The sequence below is a fragment of the Xyrauchen texanus genome, chromosome 21 (assembly GCF_025860055.1).
Source record: "Xyrauchen texanus isolate HMW12.3.18 chromosome 21, RBS_HiC_50CHRs, whole genome shotgun sequence".
In the NCBI taxonomy this organism is placed as follows: Eukaryota; Metazoa; Chordata; class Actinopteri; order Cypriniformes; family Catostomidae; genus Xyrauchen; species Xyrauchen texanus.
Window position 1 is genome coordinate 27012729 of NC_068296.1, and position 18059 is coordinate 27030787.

Here is an 18059-nt window from a genome sequence, read left to right on the forward strand (position 1 = left end):
TTTGAGATTTATATTCCGATTTGTGTTGACCGTTCAGATTTTCCTGTTGGTATCTTACATTTATTTGTTTTGAATATTTGCTAAATCCTAAAACGACTACTACTAGTGAAAAAAATGCTTGTTCAGGTAAATCTAGTGACAAAGGCTGAAATATGAACAGCGCTTTCGCGCCCTCTAGAGGCTGAGTTACTTCATCCGCTTCATGCCCAGAAATGAAGGCAAATTCAACTTATTATCTGTGTGGGATCGACACAAACTGAATGATGTTCCTGCCCAATTATATATTGGCCCAAAATAAATCCTTAATAGTCAAAATCATTTTATTTCATGTTCTTTTCAGTAACAGCATTTTCATGGCAGTCACAAAAAAGCTGATGTACATTTAAAGGAGTCAGAAATAAAACCCAAACAATACAAAAATAAAGGAGAATCAAAGTAAAAGCTCAGAGGATAAAATTGCCTTTTCAAATCTGGCAGCATTGCTGAAGTCAAAGTAGCAAGTAACTCTGGAACTTTGAAAAAGCTGCATTTACAAGCATTTTACATCATAGACCCCATCAAAATGACAGTAGGGTGAAGCCATGATGTCCCTAATGCCATTTATGTTATCCTTAATAAAGTTTTTCCATTTTTGCTTTTTATTTTTTTTTAAATGCACATAGAAAACAACAAATTATGCTGTCTAAATCATCTCAAACCATCCGGCCTAAAACTGCAGACAGTCAGGCAAATCATATAACATTGCAATAAAAGTGTCAGGGATGAATATAATACACATACAAAAAACAGACAGATGTAGAACAATGTAGAAGCAACTTTGAGGACAAGGTAGCGGCCCGCTTGTGTGAAAAATACCATCTGTAATCCAGTCTATAAGGGTTAAAGTTGTACAAAAGGGGGATTAAAAAAAAAAAAAAGCATAGCTGGATTCTGTTGCGATAAGCTCTCATTTTTGCTGCAACCGTGTAGCTTTAAACTTGGACATCCTTTTAGGGGGCTCCTGTGGCATTTCTGTGCCCACCTCTTCTAGCTTCCTCTCTGGGATTGTGGGCAATGCAGGAGGGGCGATGGTCAGGTGTGGGATTGAGGAAGGCAGGGGATCCTTTTCAATCACTGTGCCAGTAAAAGCCTAAAAAACAAAGAGCAAAACCATTGCAGATTTAATGATATTATGTGGCTATGCAGGAAACTAAGCCAAAAAGTTTTATTTGAACTGCACAATCTACATCTATTTTAAATTCTGAAGAATTTCTGATCTTCATTTAATATGAATTGGACTGAAGAGAAACTAAAACTACATTCTTTGTGACATGATCAAATGTGAGTGGTACTTGCCCAAGCAAAACTCAACGCCACAATGCAAATTTTAATATTTTGGTTTAGGGGTTTGTTTAAATCCCCAAACCTAAGTTTGCGCAATACAGATGTGTGTCTTAGCAGCACTAATAAGTACACGGGCTTTCTGTACCTCAAAGCGTCCATTGATGTGGGGGATGCTGCCTGTAGGACTGTCCTCCTCTGTAATGCCATCGCTGGTATCACTGTACATGGCGTCATCATGGCTCAGTGAATGCCCGAAAGCTGCACGGCGCTCTTCAAAGTCTGCAGTGCTGCTCTCACTGGTGTCACTGCACATGCTGTTTTCACGGCTACGGGACTTCAAAATGGACTTCCGTGGTATTTGCTCTCCATTTACCAAATCCACAAACGCCCTAAAATGATGACAATTTGATGTCAAATTCTAAAACAAAATGCATAATAAAGGTGTGAATACCAGAAAATCAGCAGTTGACAAGTTTTCGTCAAGATTTTAGGTTAATTTACATGAATGTGAGGGGAAAGTGTATATTTTTTAGGTTCTGTAACTGATGTCCCCTTTTCTTTTTAGGTTTCTCCTTTTTGCCTTCAGTATTTTTTTTTTTTTTTAGCCTGATCTCATGAAATTTACGTGACATTGCCGACATTGCTTCATTAGACATTTGAGTGCAGTTTTCCAATGAAATGTCCAGTGATTGGGTGACAAAAGAAAGTTAAATTATGTCCTTGGCTGAGCTTTCGGCCTTTCGTTAAAGTCCAACAATATCAGGTGAGCTACTGCCCAAGGTAATCATGTTGGAAAACTAGTATTACAGACCCACCTACATTTACACAAGCTTTAAAATGTATTGGTTTTCAAATGATGCGTTACATTTAAAAGTGTTTTGATATCACAATATAGCTGTTTGTGAGTAAGTGCGAAAAATAAGTCTTTATAACATTATAATTTATTTAAAATGTAAACAACATTTGAAAATGCTTGTTTTTTTATGCCTTAAAGCAATTCAGGAACAATTCTCAGCTTGTTTTGGATGTATAGCCTACATAAAGTATTTTTATCTAAATGAATAATTGCAATTACAATATCAAGCAAACTAATCATCAATAATGCCCTAATGTAATCTTTATTCTATGAGACTAGGTTGTTTTGTTTTTTTAAATGGTCCTATAGTGTGACTACTTATCAGAACATATATTCCATGTAGTCTCAATTAATATGAGATCATAAATCAGCAAGCATAATCATTTAAAAAGAATTAGCAATATGTTATTTAAAACAGTTTTAAATGAAGTTACAGCAAATCTTACAGCAGGACATGTCAACTATCCAAAAGTATATACATAGTTGTATGGCATTTGTGTCTCAGTGAGTTCATAAAAGTGACAACAATAGCAGCAAGAAAATAAGTATAATATGGACAAAAGGGCATAAACACAACAACTAAAGCAATATGAATGATATGGTAATGTCTCACAATAAACTATTACCTATAAATGTCTGCTGGGCTGGTGATCTTGTAATTTTCATGAGGAGAATGGCCATTACCTTTACCATTTTTCTTTTTTCGCTTGGCTTGCTCCTTTTGTTCTTTTCTCTCACTGAACTTTAGAGTGGTGTTCTTCCCAGTATTTATTCTGACCTTCAAGGAGAAGGTAGAAAGACCCATTCAAAATAAATGCTTTGAGTCTTGTGTACACATTTATTCAATGCACTGTTTATGTAACTAAATTTAAATGTACATATTACGCAAACATATTATATACTATACAAGGGGTTTATGTAACCAAAGGCATTTACCTTTTTGGGTTCCACAGTGTGAGAAAAGAAGATGGTTGGAAGCCCATTGCTTGTTTCCTCACAATTTTCCTCTTCCACCTCCTCAGGATGTGACCCGTTGGTGCCGTTCATCTGACTTTGAGATGATGATGATGGTGGTGATGATACCCAGCCATTTTCCTTCGGATGGCCATTTACCTGCACACTCTTGTCACTGTCTGATTCTTTCTCTTCCTCCGAGGAAGAGGAAGTGGTGTCTTCTCCATTAGTGTCTGTGCAGTCCAATCTGGTATAGAAAGATAGAAAAACAAAAATAATACAAAATTATTTATACACTATGAATATATTGGTAAAATATTTAATGTAGCATGCAGTTATTTGTACTTTTTGACAAATGAATGTGCATGCTTTCTGTGCCAGTTATGATAATTGGATAAGGATTTATTCTATATTTATAATTATTTAAGAGATATATCAGGGTGGCTTTACATTTGCATTGAATTTTCATTCACTTGAAGAGCAGTTTTAATTGGCAGTATGTTATCAGACTAATGTTATAAGGTCTCACAAAAACAATATCTAGACACTAAAATATATTAATATGAATAGTTCGCCCAAACATGACAATTCTCTAATCATTTAATCACCCTCATTTACAAACATTTTTAGAAGAATATCTAAATGTATAGAATAGCTCTGTAGGTCCATACAATACAAGTGAATGGTGACCAGAACTTTGAAGCTCTAAAAATCACAAAGGCAGCAAAAAAAGTATTACTCCAGTGATTAAATACATTTCTTCAGAAGCGATATGATAGGTCTGTGTTAGAAACTGAGAAATTTGTTTTATCCTTATTTCTATAAATTCTCCTCCCTGCCCAGTAGGTGGCAAAATGTATAAAGAATGTGAATCGCCAAAAACAAATGTAAAATGTGAAAGTGAACGATGGTAATAAAGGACTCAAATATTTATCCATTTCTCACCCACACCTATCATATTACTTCTGAAGATATGGATTTATCCACTGGTGACATACGGCTTACTTTTATGCTGCCTTTGTGCTTTTTGAAGCTTCAAGGTTCTGGCTACCATTCACTTGCATTGAAAACTTAGAGCTGAGATAATCTTCTAAAAATCTTTGTTTGTATTCAGCAGAAGAAAGAAAGTCATACATATTTGGGATGGCATGAGGGTGAACCATCATTTTTAAGGTTATAACTACACAAATGTCCATCATTTGAAATGTTGTATTCTTTCCAGGCCTTTTCCAGGGAGAAATTCTTTAATATTTCCAGGTTTTCCATGCTGAAAGTATTCATAATTTTTTAGAAAGGCCTTAAAAATCATCCATTCAATGAGCAGCAATCTGTTACTTTAATAAAGACAACAGGCAATGCAGGGCTCCAGACTGCGACTAAAACGGTGCGATTAAACTTTGCAAGAGGTCAAACTGATGCCGACACTCTGACTCTGTGCTGTCATTTTGTGTTGCATATGAGAAATATCAAACGCAAACGTTCAAAACACGCAAGGAAACAGCTCTACCCAGTTCAGTCACCATGGCTCAAGGCTCTATGGACAGATCAGCGCAGAGACGTGCATTTACTTGTCTTGAGCGCTCAGCCATGCAGATCATCATAAACAGCGCTGTGAATAGGCTGGGTCGTGGATTCAGAATTGATTATTTGTTTAAAAGCCCATAATGTGTCGATGATTAAACTAGTTTAAAATCATACTAAATGGCCCCAACATTTTAAACAGCATTGATAAGGAATAAAGGAGAGGAGGGGGATTTGTCTACTGATGTGGAATGCGGTGACACAGACACGGGCAGAACATGTTTTGGATACACGTTTCATAGGGCGTTCACAGAAGGGTTAAGCCGTTGCGCACCATCTCCAGGATGTGAGCGAGGTCCGAGTTGCGGTGGCAAAGCTCATTTTTGGGGTTGCAGCTGCCACTCCAATCCCCCCTTCTGGCCCCCTGACCATGAACTGACAGAAATTGTAGCTAAATCTTTCAATCCACAAATCACAGATATTAACCATGAACCATGATATATTGAGTACCATGAACTTCAATAGATCAATAAATCTGGTAGTGAGGGAATACAATTTAATTTCGGCATGTATTTTTCTTATGGAAAATTGCATTTGTTTTATGGTTAGTGTCCATGTTATCTTGGTTTTACTTTTACCTTTGGTTACTATAATCTTATTTCAAATACCACATCCTGATGTATAGATACTGTGAAAGAAAACTAATTCCCACTGAAAAACTGTGTCCTAACCAGACACGACGCTGCGATCCTTCTCATAACAGTATATTAAAGCTGGGTTGACACTAGCTGGTTCAAACCAACTTTACTTTCGCAGAGGATGTCACAGACCTACAGAATGTTGTGTCTGAGATCTCGTTCTCTTCAACAGGAGCTGTAGACACTCACACGCACGGTGGCTCATTATAACTTTCTCTCCGCTTCCCTGTCACAAGGAGATCGACGAAATAACAACAAAGTACTGTGTGAGTGCGTGAACATAAAAAATGGTAATAGAATGAACTTTGAAGCAATTCATAAAGTAACTTTCCCCTTGGTGGCACCTGTGCTACCACTCTCAAATGTTAGTCTGCAGCCCTGCAATGGGAATTCCTTTTACCGGTATCGCTCATCCTGTAGTTCCTCCTGACACTCCAATTCATCAAGTCTAGCCCAAAGCTCCTTCTCAGACAGCACTCCTCTCCTGCTCCCTTTTTCCCCCTCTCCTTTGCCATTCTCCCCCTTCAGTTTCAGCACATACTCCTGTTTGGGTTTAGAGTTGGGTTTGTGGGCGAAACGATGCTTTCCTGGAAAAGCAACATAGGATATGTGTAATGATGCCTAAAACTCTTAAAGTCCTCTTGGAGGAATTTTGGGAACCTGAAAACCAGATTTACCTTTGGTAACTTCTTCCTCGTTTACCACTTCTTCTCTAATGTCTACAAAATCTCCAGTACCCTGATGAGAAAAAAAGGGAACTGATTAACGGTGTGAGCAGTACTTGTTTCTACCAGAAGAAGAAAACATTAGTATAAGGTTTCCTTATGACATAACAGTATAGGAGTCATGGTTAGGACACTTACACCAGTCAACCTTTCAAGATCATCTGTGAAGTCAGCTCTGTTCTCAAAGTTCTTCACTGTTTTCTGTAAATCATCTAGTGCATTCTTTACATCTGGAAAAAAGTGATCGCACATACATCAGGTCAAGATATATATCTCTCAAACTGGGATTCAATAGTTTTAAAGAAGCTATTAAAAAATGAACTCACGTTTCATCCTGTGTTCCACAAGAGAGTCTGCTTGTTTGGCAGAACACTTTGCAAACCAGTTATCCCCAAGGAGCACCGTTAACTCATTCGTGTGAACTAGCTTTCCTGGCATGAAAGCCAAGGGTCCAAATGGTACCTATATTTTTTATATAAAAAAACACTAAACGTAAAGAATATCAGGGGAAGTCCACTAATCAAGGTGTCACATATACCTCTCAAATCTAAAACAAAAGTATAATGCAAAATGTAATTTTGTAACTCTTTATGAAAATATTTTTTTACTCTGGGATAACAATTCAAATGTGGCACCATACCATAATATCATAAGACAACTTGTCAGGCAAGGTCCTGAAACGGTCCTGAAGAGATTCGTAATCTTTTTCCACTTTTTTCCTGTCAATCATAAAGTAAATGCAATCAAGCCAATCTTTTTATGTAAAAAGGCTATTCCTTCCAACTCCATAGCTTTTTTTTATAAAACTTGAAAAATGTTACAGAGGCCTGTTAAATACACTATTTAGCATTTCAAAACGCAATCTAAACAAGCAACAACTGAAAAATAACAGGAGCTAATGTAGTATTAGCAACTTTAAATGGCCAACGAGTATACTTTATATTTGTCAGAGACACACTGACATTAAGAATAGTATAATGTTTTGTATATACACCAGTCAGCCACAACATTAAAACCATCTGCCTAATATTGTGTAGTGCCAACCCGCATCTCAGAGTATTGACGGAGTCGCGAGTTAGAATCCACAATGGGCTGAGTGACTCCAGCCAGGTCTCCTAAGAGACCAAATTGGCCTGGTTGCTAGGGAGGGTAGAGTCACATGGGGTAACCAACTTGTGGTCACAATTAGTGGTTTTCACTCTCAATGGGGCACATGGTAAGTTGTGCATGGATCGCAGCGAGTAGCATGAGCCTCCACATGTTTTGAGTCTACACGGTGTCATGCACAGCCAGCCACGTGATAAAACCCGCAGATTGACTGTTTCAGAATCTGAGGCAACTGAGACTTGTCCTCTGCCACCCGGATTGAGGTGAGTAACCGTGCCACCCCGAGGACCTACTAAGTAGTGGGAATTGGGCATTCCAAATTGGGATAACAAAAAAACAAAAAAAAGGAAACGCATTCTGAGCTGATATTCTTCTCACTACAATTGTACAAGAGCGGTTATCTGAGTTACTGTAGACTATGTCAGTTCGAACCAGTCTGGCCAAAGTCTACGGTAACTCAGAGAACCGCTCTGTACAATTGTGGTGTGAAGAATAGCATCTCAGAATGCTGCGGATGGCGCTGTTTTGGCAGCACAAGGGGGATCCACACAATATTAGGCAGGTGGTTTTATTGTTGTGGCTGATCGGTGTAATAGTGCCAATGCATCAGGCTTTCTGTAAGGGCACTCACCAGTGCTCAATTTGACCTCTGCAATCTTTCACCACCTGTTGTGGAAACATACACAATTTGTTATTTCATAGCCAACTGAGGTCCAAAATACCACTGACATAACTGTGAAAACCAATAAAATAATTGTGATTTTCTGGATTGGTCCCCACAGAGCAAGTGAATGTTGTTCTTAAAGGGATAGTTCACCCCAAAATTTACATTTACTCCTGCCATCCCACTTACTTTCTTCTGCAGAACACAAATTAAGATTTTTAGAAGAATATCTTTGCTCACTAGGTCCATACAATGCAAGTGAATGGTGACCAAAACTTGAAGCTTCAAAAAGCACATAAAATTAATAATTTCGACTTCAATGGTTTAATGCATGTCGTCTGGAGTGATCGAATTACTTTTGGATGAGAACAGACCAAAATATAATTCCTTTTTCCACTATAAATCTTAACATCAGTCTTCTTGGGGATCATGATTCTAGGGATGCTCCGATCCATTACCTGGATCAGTATCTGCTCCAATACTGAAGTTTTAGACGGATCGGGTATTATCTGACGAGCCCGATCCGATACTGTGTGTTAGTCATGTTCGTTACTGTCAAGCTCCAGAAATTACTATTAAATGTTATTATGACCATTAAAACACCATTTAAGTAGTACATATGACTCGTGCATTTTATTCAAAGCCACTAAAAGATGTGCGATAGCTCTGTGAATCACAGAAGGCTGTGTTTAATAAGTAAATATATAGTTTAGCGCAGCTCCACCACAGCGAATGGCGCTGCTCTGTTTACACACACGTGGCTATTTTTAGCCTTCACAGCGGTGCGCAATATATGAGCGTTACTCACGAACAACATCTCAGATGCAGATGCTCAAAAGTTTAGTTCACTTATAATATGCATTTCCATTATTTCCAATATTATTTCCAAAATATATAATTTACCAGAATTTGAATAAGAAGCTAATTAAACTACTGTGAACTTTCCAATTTAATATTATTATTATTGTCATCATTAGTATTTGTTTAAAAATGATATTAGATGCACTTAAGAAAAACAGTTATTCCAGGAGTTTTGCAGAAGGTGGTGTTCTGAAACATGTAAAAGAGAACTCCGATTTCTTTATGCCATTTAAGGGATTAAGAGAAAGCAGTTAAACACACCAGGGGAAAACGCATAAGCGGCATTGTTACAGGTTTTTGAGGAGTGCACATGTGCGTGAACAGACCACATAACAAACATCAGAATGGAGAGTAATCACAGAGGAAAGAATTAAACATATCTGGGAGTACAGTGGGGAAAACACATACCAGTACACAAATTACACCCATTTATAAACTCCAATTTAAAATATTGAATGTCCCTCACGTTTGCATCACTTAAGTACATTGGGGGAATCCCAGAGTTTGTGCATTTCTGCTGCAGATCGTGTTAGAAAGTTAAGAAAACAAACACAGCAACAACTCTGTAATATCTGGAAATAAAGCGAAGCAACAGAGAATAAAATAGCAAAGTTTTACTCCAATGCCTTAATTGCTATTTGCACAAGCGTCACAGGGAAATTATGTTGCGGTGGAAAAAGATGCTTACTGAACGAGACTTAAGCATACGAGATATAAGTGTTTGCTGCTTATACAGTGTATGTAAACACTTTCTTGCAACAATAAGAAGTATATTTTGGTATGTTCTAACCCAAAACCCATTGGATCGCTTCAGAGGACATTAATTAAACCATTGGATTTGTATGAATTATTTTTATGCTGTCTTGATGTGCTTTTTGGAGCTTCAACGTTTTGGCCACAGTTCACTTGCATTATATGGACCTACAGAGATGAGAAATCCTTCTAAAAATCTTTGTGTACTGTAGAAGACATTTCAGATGGCATGAGGGTGAGTAAATGATGAGAAGATTCTCATTTTTGAGAATTTCTTTGAAGTTGCTCACAGGTATCTTAGGATAGGGTTCTGCACCTTTATGTCAATAAAAAAAAAATAAAAAAATCATTCTAGCAAACTCCTGCAGGCTGTAAGGAAAGCTACCAGACCACATCTCATGAAAAGATATCAGTTTCACCTCAAAATAAAAAATATACATACTTTGCATTAAAAATATGAACCCTTTTTCGGGAATATCGACATTTTATATATTGTGACATTATTTTCGTGACAATTAAACACCCAATATAAAACATATGTATGTTTTTAGTTTTCTACATTTTCTCTCTTCTAAGAGAAAGCCATTGTTAAGGACAAGAAAGGATGCTGCTGACGTCAGTGCAACGCAGATGTCAATATCTATGTTCAGGTCTTCCTGGACTGATTTGGCAGATTTTATATTTAATCTGATGAATATTAATTATTTTTTTACTTTAAAAAGATGTTACCTTGTATTATGAAAATAAAAGATCTGGAATTTATTGTTAACCTTTTTATTTTATTAGCAAAATTTCACATACATAAACAAAAATTTCTTAATTCGTCTCCTATGTTAAATTTGTTTTGTTCTGACTTTGATTTTTACATTTCTTCAATAAGACTGTTAAAGGGGTCATGACATGGTTTTTTTTTATTGTATTATTATGTTCCCTTAGGTGCAATTATAGTATTAATATATTTTTTTTTAAGAAAAACTTTTAAAATCTAGTGATTTATGACCTTTTCCCACCCTGTTTCTCGTCCTCTGATTCAAACAGTCTGTTTTGGGGGCGTTTTCCATTTAAGACTTCAGTGTTAACGCCCACTGTTATGATTGGCTAACGTCAGTGCCTATGTATCAATTATTGACGCCCCCAGCCAGAACAATATGCAAGTAAACTAAGTAAAAACACTGTGATTATTCATAATGAATGAAATTGCGCTTTAAAAAGTAGTTTAAAGTTTAAAATAGATTACTTACAGTTTGCGTCGTCGTTGTTCCCAGAATAGTCGGCACGGACTTATCTTTGAGCAACAGTTTTCTGGCAAAGCCAGCATCATATTGAGATTTGTTCTCAAAACAGTCATCCTTAAAATGTACAGAACAAACGCTTAAGTTAACACTGCCGTGACTGGAACGTCCGCAAAAAATAAACTGCATCCATTTTTCCCTGACGTCTGGATCTTTCGGCAGCTTATTCAGAGGTTTTGTTTGACCACAGCCAGGAACAGCACATCTGTGTGGCATCGTAATTTTCCTGTGCACAAGTAGTCTCTGTCAGAGCTCGCTGTCCATCGACTGAACACTTGTGAGGCGCACGGCGATACGAAATGAGCGTAGTTGTCTTGCGCTTAAATCGTAGTTATCTTGTGCTGGAGGCGGTCATATGCAAACGCTGTTACGTCACTTCTAACCGACACGTCACTTCTAACCATGAATCCAGAACGAGCTGTATTTTGAGCTTGATTAAATAAATGATTCGTTTAGAATGGGGAGGACGTCTTAAAATATTAAACTTGCAGGACGTTTTAATGATACAAAGACCTCTTATATACCAAAAGATCAAGGCAAATTTGGTTTCTCATGTCATGACCCCTTTAAAAAACAAAAAATCTGTGAATTATTTAAAACGCTATGATACACTCTTCAATACCCCTGATGTTTTGTAATATCCTTATTTGTTAAAATTGAATGTGAGCTATGCTTTGTTTATTTATTTATTTATTTTTATTTATATATATTTTTTTTTTTTTTATCTTGATTGTTTATATTTTGTTATTATTTGTATGTTACCTTTTATGCAATAAATAATAAAAAGAAAAAAAAATGTTCAGGTCTTCCAAAGAAAAATTCTGCTGTCTTGCTAACTGTATCAACACATGGGTGAAAGACACTTTTTGTTCGCCAACCTTTCGCCAACTCATGACACTAAAACACCATGTAAAGAAAACTAGGTTAGTTGAAACCGTGGGTACATTCACCTACAAATACTGTATGCATTTCCTTGACTGTTTTTGTACTTGCACCATGTGTAGTTTAGGCTGGAGTTTAACTCGGCTGCTAGCTCGCTGCACTATCCATGTGTGTAAGTGTTAATCAGTTTTAACAGTGTAGACCTATATTGTAGGTAGGTGTTAAGGTGTATTTGTATTGCAAATGAGAAGAAATAAACAAAAGCACAACAACGGTTTGAAGCCAGTTAGCCAGCAGCTGAAGTAACATGTGACATACAAGGAACTTTCCAGAGAAATAAAACGTGTAATCCTGCGATCAAACGGCAAAAACATCATCAATCGATGATGATAAATGATGATGTGATGCACGTGCATCGACAATGCATGATACAATTTGCAGCAATGCATTGATGTTTTCTGAAATACACATTACGCCTGACCTTCCTGTGCTCCTCTTTCAACCTCTCAACGCCTTGATGCAGATCATTACTCCCTTTTACTTTTCCAGTTGCTGCCATTTGATCGTGCGAGGATGTCATCCACAATACAACAGGGCTTTTTTGTTTAAATATCCAAAACAATGGATAATCTCAGGGGTTTGAAGTCCTATAGAAATGTTTATGAATGCAATTGGATGTGTTGCACTCAATCTGTCGCTTTGTAGTCATCAATAAAGCAGATGAAGTGATCCAATATATCGACATTGAGAGCATTTCACACGTGCATGGTACGATGTCGATCTTATCCCAAAATATCCTCTTGTTTACAGTCCAACGATGGCCTGTTTCCTCTGCGCCATGTTCATCAGATCACACGTACCCTGGGTAAATCTCTTTCCCTTCTACACATATTCAAACACGTGATGTTGCGCCTTCTTCACATATTTAATTTCACTTTCAGCAGCGGGATTTATTTAAAAAATAAAAATGCAATTTTTTTTTTTAAAGAAATCTGAATCAATTTCTTAAATTATTCATGGTTTACAATACAGATTAACACGAAATGAGAATAATTTACTGCTTCTTCGGGTGTGATACAACAGGACATGAAGAATAAATGTTATCGTTTTATTTTAAATGATAATGAAAAAGTTATTTCTGTTTATAAACTAGTTTTATATATATATATAAAAAAAAACGATCGTCTTGATTTGGCAGGGGGCGTGGCCTGTAACATCAATAATTTCCACGCCATCGATATCACGTGACGCCAAGAAGCTGGGCGTGAAGTTGTACGCTTTCGAAAATATATACCAAAATAAAAGCCATGTTGATTCTATGTATTTTGCTATTTCATCTGGAATATATTAAGTAATTATATATTAGCGTTATGTTTTTAGGTCTTGTCGATTATAACTAGTTGTACAATACAGTTAAAAATACAGTTTTACAACTTTTCACTATTCTGCTTTATTTTGAAGAGACGACTTTATTTTTGCGGGTCACACGTTAACGTTTTCCGGTAAGATTTCTGTCTGTCCTCAGACACTCACATTGGTGATACTAGTTTGCGCTTCAAAGAAATGTGCACATTTGAAATTCCAATTTTTGTTCATATTAATTCCTACTAATATAAGGAATCATTTCAGTGTGGGTAAGTTCTGTCACTTGCTCAACCAATAGCCTAGTTTTATTACATGTAATTGAAATGTTATATATTATATTTAAAATTATAATATTTTTGCTTTCTCCAGTTGACCAGAGTTGTTGAACTGAACTAGCTTTCACTGCACCCAGCCATGAACAGGCACTTGAAGACATTCACACTCTGTGTCTTTAAAAGTCAGACAAATAATATACTCTCATCACCAGTCAGGAGCTTTTTGCCCTGGTCACAATTCACATGCACTGCATCCTCACGTGCTTATTCTAGCAGCATTAAGATGCGCTCCTACTTACAGTACATGAAAAGGAAAGTCAAAGGAGCACCAGCCCCTCCATACAGTCATGTATGCAAGGTGGGAGATCCTGTGTTACGTTCACAGGCTGCAGCGGTTGAACCTGGAGCCATTCAGGGACAAGAGGTGCAGCAGGTCATAAAGACCCTGGTCAAGGTGATGAGAAAGCTTGAGTGTGTTGGTCTAAGTGCACCCCAGATTGGGGTTCCTCTGCGAATATTAGCTCTGGAGTATCCAAAGAAAATGCTGGAGGACAGCTCATCAGCTTCTGTTGAGGCTAGGGGTCTGGTGGCAGTGCCCCTTATGATTTTCATAAACCCACATTTGCGTGTGCTGGACGGACGGACTGTCATCTTCCAAGAGGCATGTGAGAGCATCTGTGGGTACTCAGCATCTGTTCCACGCTATGTGTCTGTAGAGGTATCAGGTAAATCTCATCCTGTTTATCAGACTATACAATATGGACAACATTTTAATAACAGTGACACATAACTATGAAGCTGAAGCCATTGAGGCAACCGAAGGGTTTAATTTCTGATGTATGAGAGCAAACTCAAATCTGCAAATCAAAATCACTTTATTGTCACACTAACATGTACACAAGTGCAACAGTAGGTGAAATTCTTGTGTGCAGTTCTTAGCAACATAGCAGTCATGACAGTGACGAGACATATACCAATTACAATAAACAACATATTTACACAACACAATAAAAATAAAGAGTAAATAAAAAATATATATACAGTAGTTGTATTGAGGAGAATATATTTGACAGTCCAGTGTGAGATATAAGATTAACAAAGTGCAGTGCTGATGTATATTGATCGTGAGAGATCAAGTGTTCAAAAGTCAGATTGCTTGGGGGAAGAAGCTGTCATGAAATTGGCTGATGCGGGTCCTGATGCTGCGATACCGCCTGCCTGATGGAAGCAGTGAGAGCAGCCCATGACTTGGGTGGCTGGAGTCTCTGATGATCCTCCAAGCTTTTTTCACACACTGTCTGGTATATATGTCCTGGAGGGAGGGAAGCTCACCTCCGATGATGTGTCTGGCAGTTCACACCACCCTTTGCAGTTGTGGGCGGTGCTATTGCCGTACCAGGCGGTGATGCAGCCAGTCAGGATGCTCTCTACAGTGCTGGTGTATAACCGTGTGAGGATGTGGTGGTTCATTCCAAACTTCCTCAGCCGTCAATGTCTAAAATTAAATAGTCTGTAAACTCATCGGTTTAAGTATAGAAAGGTTTAAATAATGAGTAAATCAAATGTACTGATCAAATAAAAACATAAAGGCTTGTTTTCTTTTCAAAGGTCTTAATGAGAAAGCTGAGCCCATCACCTGGCAAGCGAGTGGGTGGCCAGCCAGAATACTGCAGCATGAAATGGATCACCTAAATGGAGTGCTATATATTGATCGCATGGACAGTAAAACATTCATTAATGTCAACTGGGAAGAGTATAATGAATAAACCTTTGGTTCTTTGCAACTTAACCTCAGGATCTGACAAAACTTACTCATGGGGACAAAATGGACATTCATATCAATGCAATTATTGCCTATAATTTATCATGTATAGTTTCATCACTGCACACTTGGAAATGATTTCTCTTGTTGATGATTTACAACAAATCAAAATAAAATGACCATATGGTAAATAACCATATGCCAAAGCCAAATATACAGTATATTATCAATAAACAATTGCTTTTTTTATCATATGGGAAACTGACTTTCACCATCATATGTAAGAGGTTTAGTCTGTGCTTGTCATGTATTATAACATTATGTTTCTTGAAAAAACTATAACTATATACAAGCAGGGCTCCCTTTCAATCATTTATTTTTATATCAGGTCCACTAAATTGTCACAACCAAAACTGTCAACATTTATGGACCCACTTTATATTAAGTGTTCTCAACTAATATGTGCTTAAGCATTTGATACAATGCACTTAATATGTATCTATGTGTTGTTGCACTGTACTTACTGTACATTTAAAGTTCACATGTTTAATTAGTGGTGCTTGCAAAGCATCACTATTGTAACCTCACATACTTATTATTTTTTTTATTTTTATTTTTATATCTCCGTACAAAACTCGTCCTGCACCGTTTGGCGTAGACCCACGAATGAGGTGTCAAATCGAACGGCCAATTGAGGACACGTGTGCTATGACTTTTATAAGCGATCGGGGGTACAGTATTTGCCCCAGTGGCAAAAAAGCGGCCGAAAAATCCCATAGACTTAACATTGCGACAAACTTTGACGCGTCACAGCTCCGAGCGAGGATTTCGCAGAAATGTGTGATTCGCCACATTTGAAGAGGCTGGCAGGCTCTGTAAGAGCATACCTCAATATGGGGTAAATGTTGCACCCCTGGGGGGCAGGAGCCGCCCAAAGTTGCCCCCATTGACTTACAATGGTGTAGGACGGCCCATGAAATGACATGGCATAGGGATTTTGTATTGAATATAGCTCTGGATCACAGTGTCATAGAGACAAGGGGGCGGGCTCATTTTACTCAGACGACCAATCAGTCTCTCAGGATCATTTTGAATCTATCAAGCCACGCCCTAGCAACAATTTAGAGCACCTTAGCAACAAGTCCCATAGACTTCTAATGAAAGAGATCAAAGGGATCTCTACGGATAGAAGTGTCATAGAAACACAAGGGTGGTCTCGTTTGACTCTGAGCATCAAACAGCCAATCATGAATCACCTCAACACTTCCTAGCCCCTCCCTAGCAACCATTGTCGTGCACCTTAGCAACCAAAATCCATACAGGGATATCTTCCATTCTGAATGTCACAGAGGCATGGGAGTTGGTTTATATCATTCATACTGACAAGCAGCCTTTGGAGATTCATGATTGGCAGCTGCCAAGCCACTCCCTAGCAACTAAACAGAGTACCCTAGCAACCGAGTAACAAATCACATATTTCTGCACCAGAAAATCGTACAGACTTCCGGGTTGATTTATTTCAAACAGGATGGCAAGGAGAATTCATTAGTATCACTATGGTAACTGCCTAGCAACCAGATGGGGTTACCCTAGCAACCGAGCAACAAATCACATATCTCTGCACCTGAAAACACTACAGACTTCCGGGTTGACTTATTTCACTCATGATGGAAAGGAGCCATGTATTGTATTACCTTGGTAACTGCATAGCAACCACACAGCCTTACCCTAGCGACCGAGTAACAAATCGCACATTTCTGCACCAGAGAATCGTACAGACTTCTGGGTTGATTTATTTACGACCGTGATTTTTGCTCTTTTCAAGTTACAACATGCTGTTTGACGAGTTTCGCCACGGCAAGCACCACTCACATTTTCTTCAGGAAATGTACCCATCTAGTTACATCTGTAGTTACACAGTTAGCCTTACCCCTAAACCTACCCCTACTCCTAAACCTACCAGTACCTCAACCTCAGTAGCAGCAAATGATTTTGAGAGAAGTTTGCTACACAACATGTAGTTACACAATAAATACATTTTATTGTTTGTATTTTTAGTAAATAGTAAAAACATCTCATATAAAGTGGGACCAAATGTATTATTATTTAGATATATTAAATGGCAGTATGTCAATCCAAACAACATATTAGAGATGTTTCTAAAACTACATCATAGTACACAATCTTAATCAACAATGTTTAAAATCTTTCACTAACCATTAAAAGAATATGTTACATTTTATATGGCAGGTAGGTTTGTGCTCATTATTACATAAAAGTGTGACAGAAAGCAAGAATGTTTTGAAAGCAAAACAAACAATATGACATGTGAAGGCATTCTGGAAGAATAGTATGGCCTTGTAGGAGTTTAGTTCTACCAAAATCACATATTGGACTGAATCAATGGTATTAAAAGGAATAGTTCACCCAAAAATTAAGTTCTCTCATCATTTACTCACCCTCATGCCATCCCAGATGTGTATCTGGGATGCACACTCATGCCATCCCTAGCTGCTCCTTTCTTCTGCTAAACACAAAGCGTTTTAGAATATCTCAACTCTGTAGGTCCATACAATGCATGTGAATGGTGACCAGAACTTTGAAGCTCCAAAAAGCAGCATAAAAGGTAATCTTAACTCCAGTGGTTAAATCCACATCTTCAAAAGCAACATTATAAGTGTAGGTGAAAAACAAGACAATGTGTAAGTCACTGTAACTGTTTTTACTGTAAATGGACACAAGGACCAACAGAGCTGAGATATTCTTCTAAAAATCTTTTGTTTGTGTACAGCAGAAGTCATACACATCTGGGATGGTATGAAAGTGAGTAAATGATGAGAGAATATTCATTTTTGCATGAACAATTCCTTTAAGGACATTGTTTTGGTATGGTAGACATTGTATCCTTGAACCACTTCAGAAATAGTGAATTGCCTTGTTACATTTTCTGTGAGGAATCATTCATAACTCCTATCATTGCATAAAGTAAGTAAACTTGTAGTAGTGAGAATCGCTGATTAA

At 37.6% G+C, this 18059-nt stretch overlaps 2 protein-coding genes across 2 annotated transcripts; one reads left to right on the forward strand and one right to left on the reverse strand.

Moving 5' to 3' along the window:
* Positions 1–309: 309 nt before the first annotated feature.
* On the reverse strand, positions 310–12520 carry LOC127661840 (unconventional prefoldin RPB5 interactor-like). Its single transcript, XM_052152767.1, has 11 exons — positions 12118–12520; positions 7816–7850; positions 6718–6796; positions 6404–6539; positions 6216–6307; positions 6030–6090; positions 5753–5939; positions 3116–3380; positions 2806–2957; positions 1469–1712; positions 310–1129 (listed from the first exon to the last, which is right to left on the reverse strand). The coding sequence occupies exons 1-11, from the start codon at positions 12214–12216 to the stop codon at positions 947–949; spliced, it is 1533 nt and encodes a 510-aa protein (XP_052008727.1). The 5' UTR covers positions 12217–12520; the 3' UTR covers positions 310–946.
* Positions 12521–13140: 620 nt separating this feature from the next.
* On the forward strand, positions 13141–18026 carry LOC127661219 (peptide deformylase, mitochondrial-like). The gene is made up of 3 exons (XM_052151829.1): positions 13141–13270; positions 13371–14001; positions 14885–18026. Exons 2-3 carry the CDS (start codon positions 13416–13418, stop codon positions 15040–15042), a joined length of 744 nt encoding a protein of 247 aa, XP_052007789.1. The 5' UTR covers positions 13141–13270; positions 13371–13415; the 3' UTR covers positions 15043–18026.
* The last annotated feature ends 33 nt before the right edge of the window (positions 18027–18059 follow it).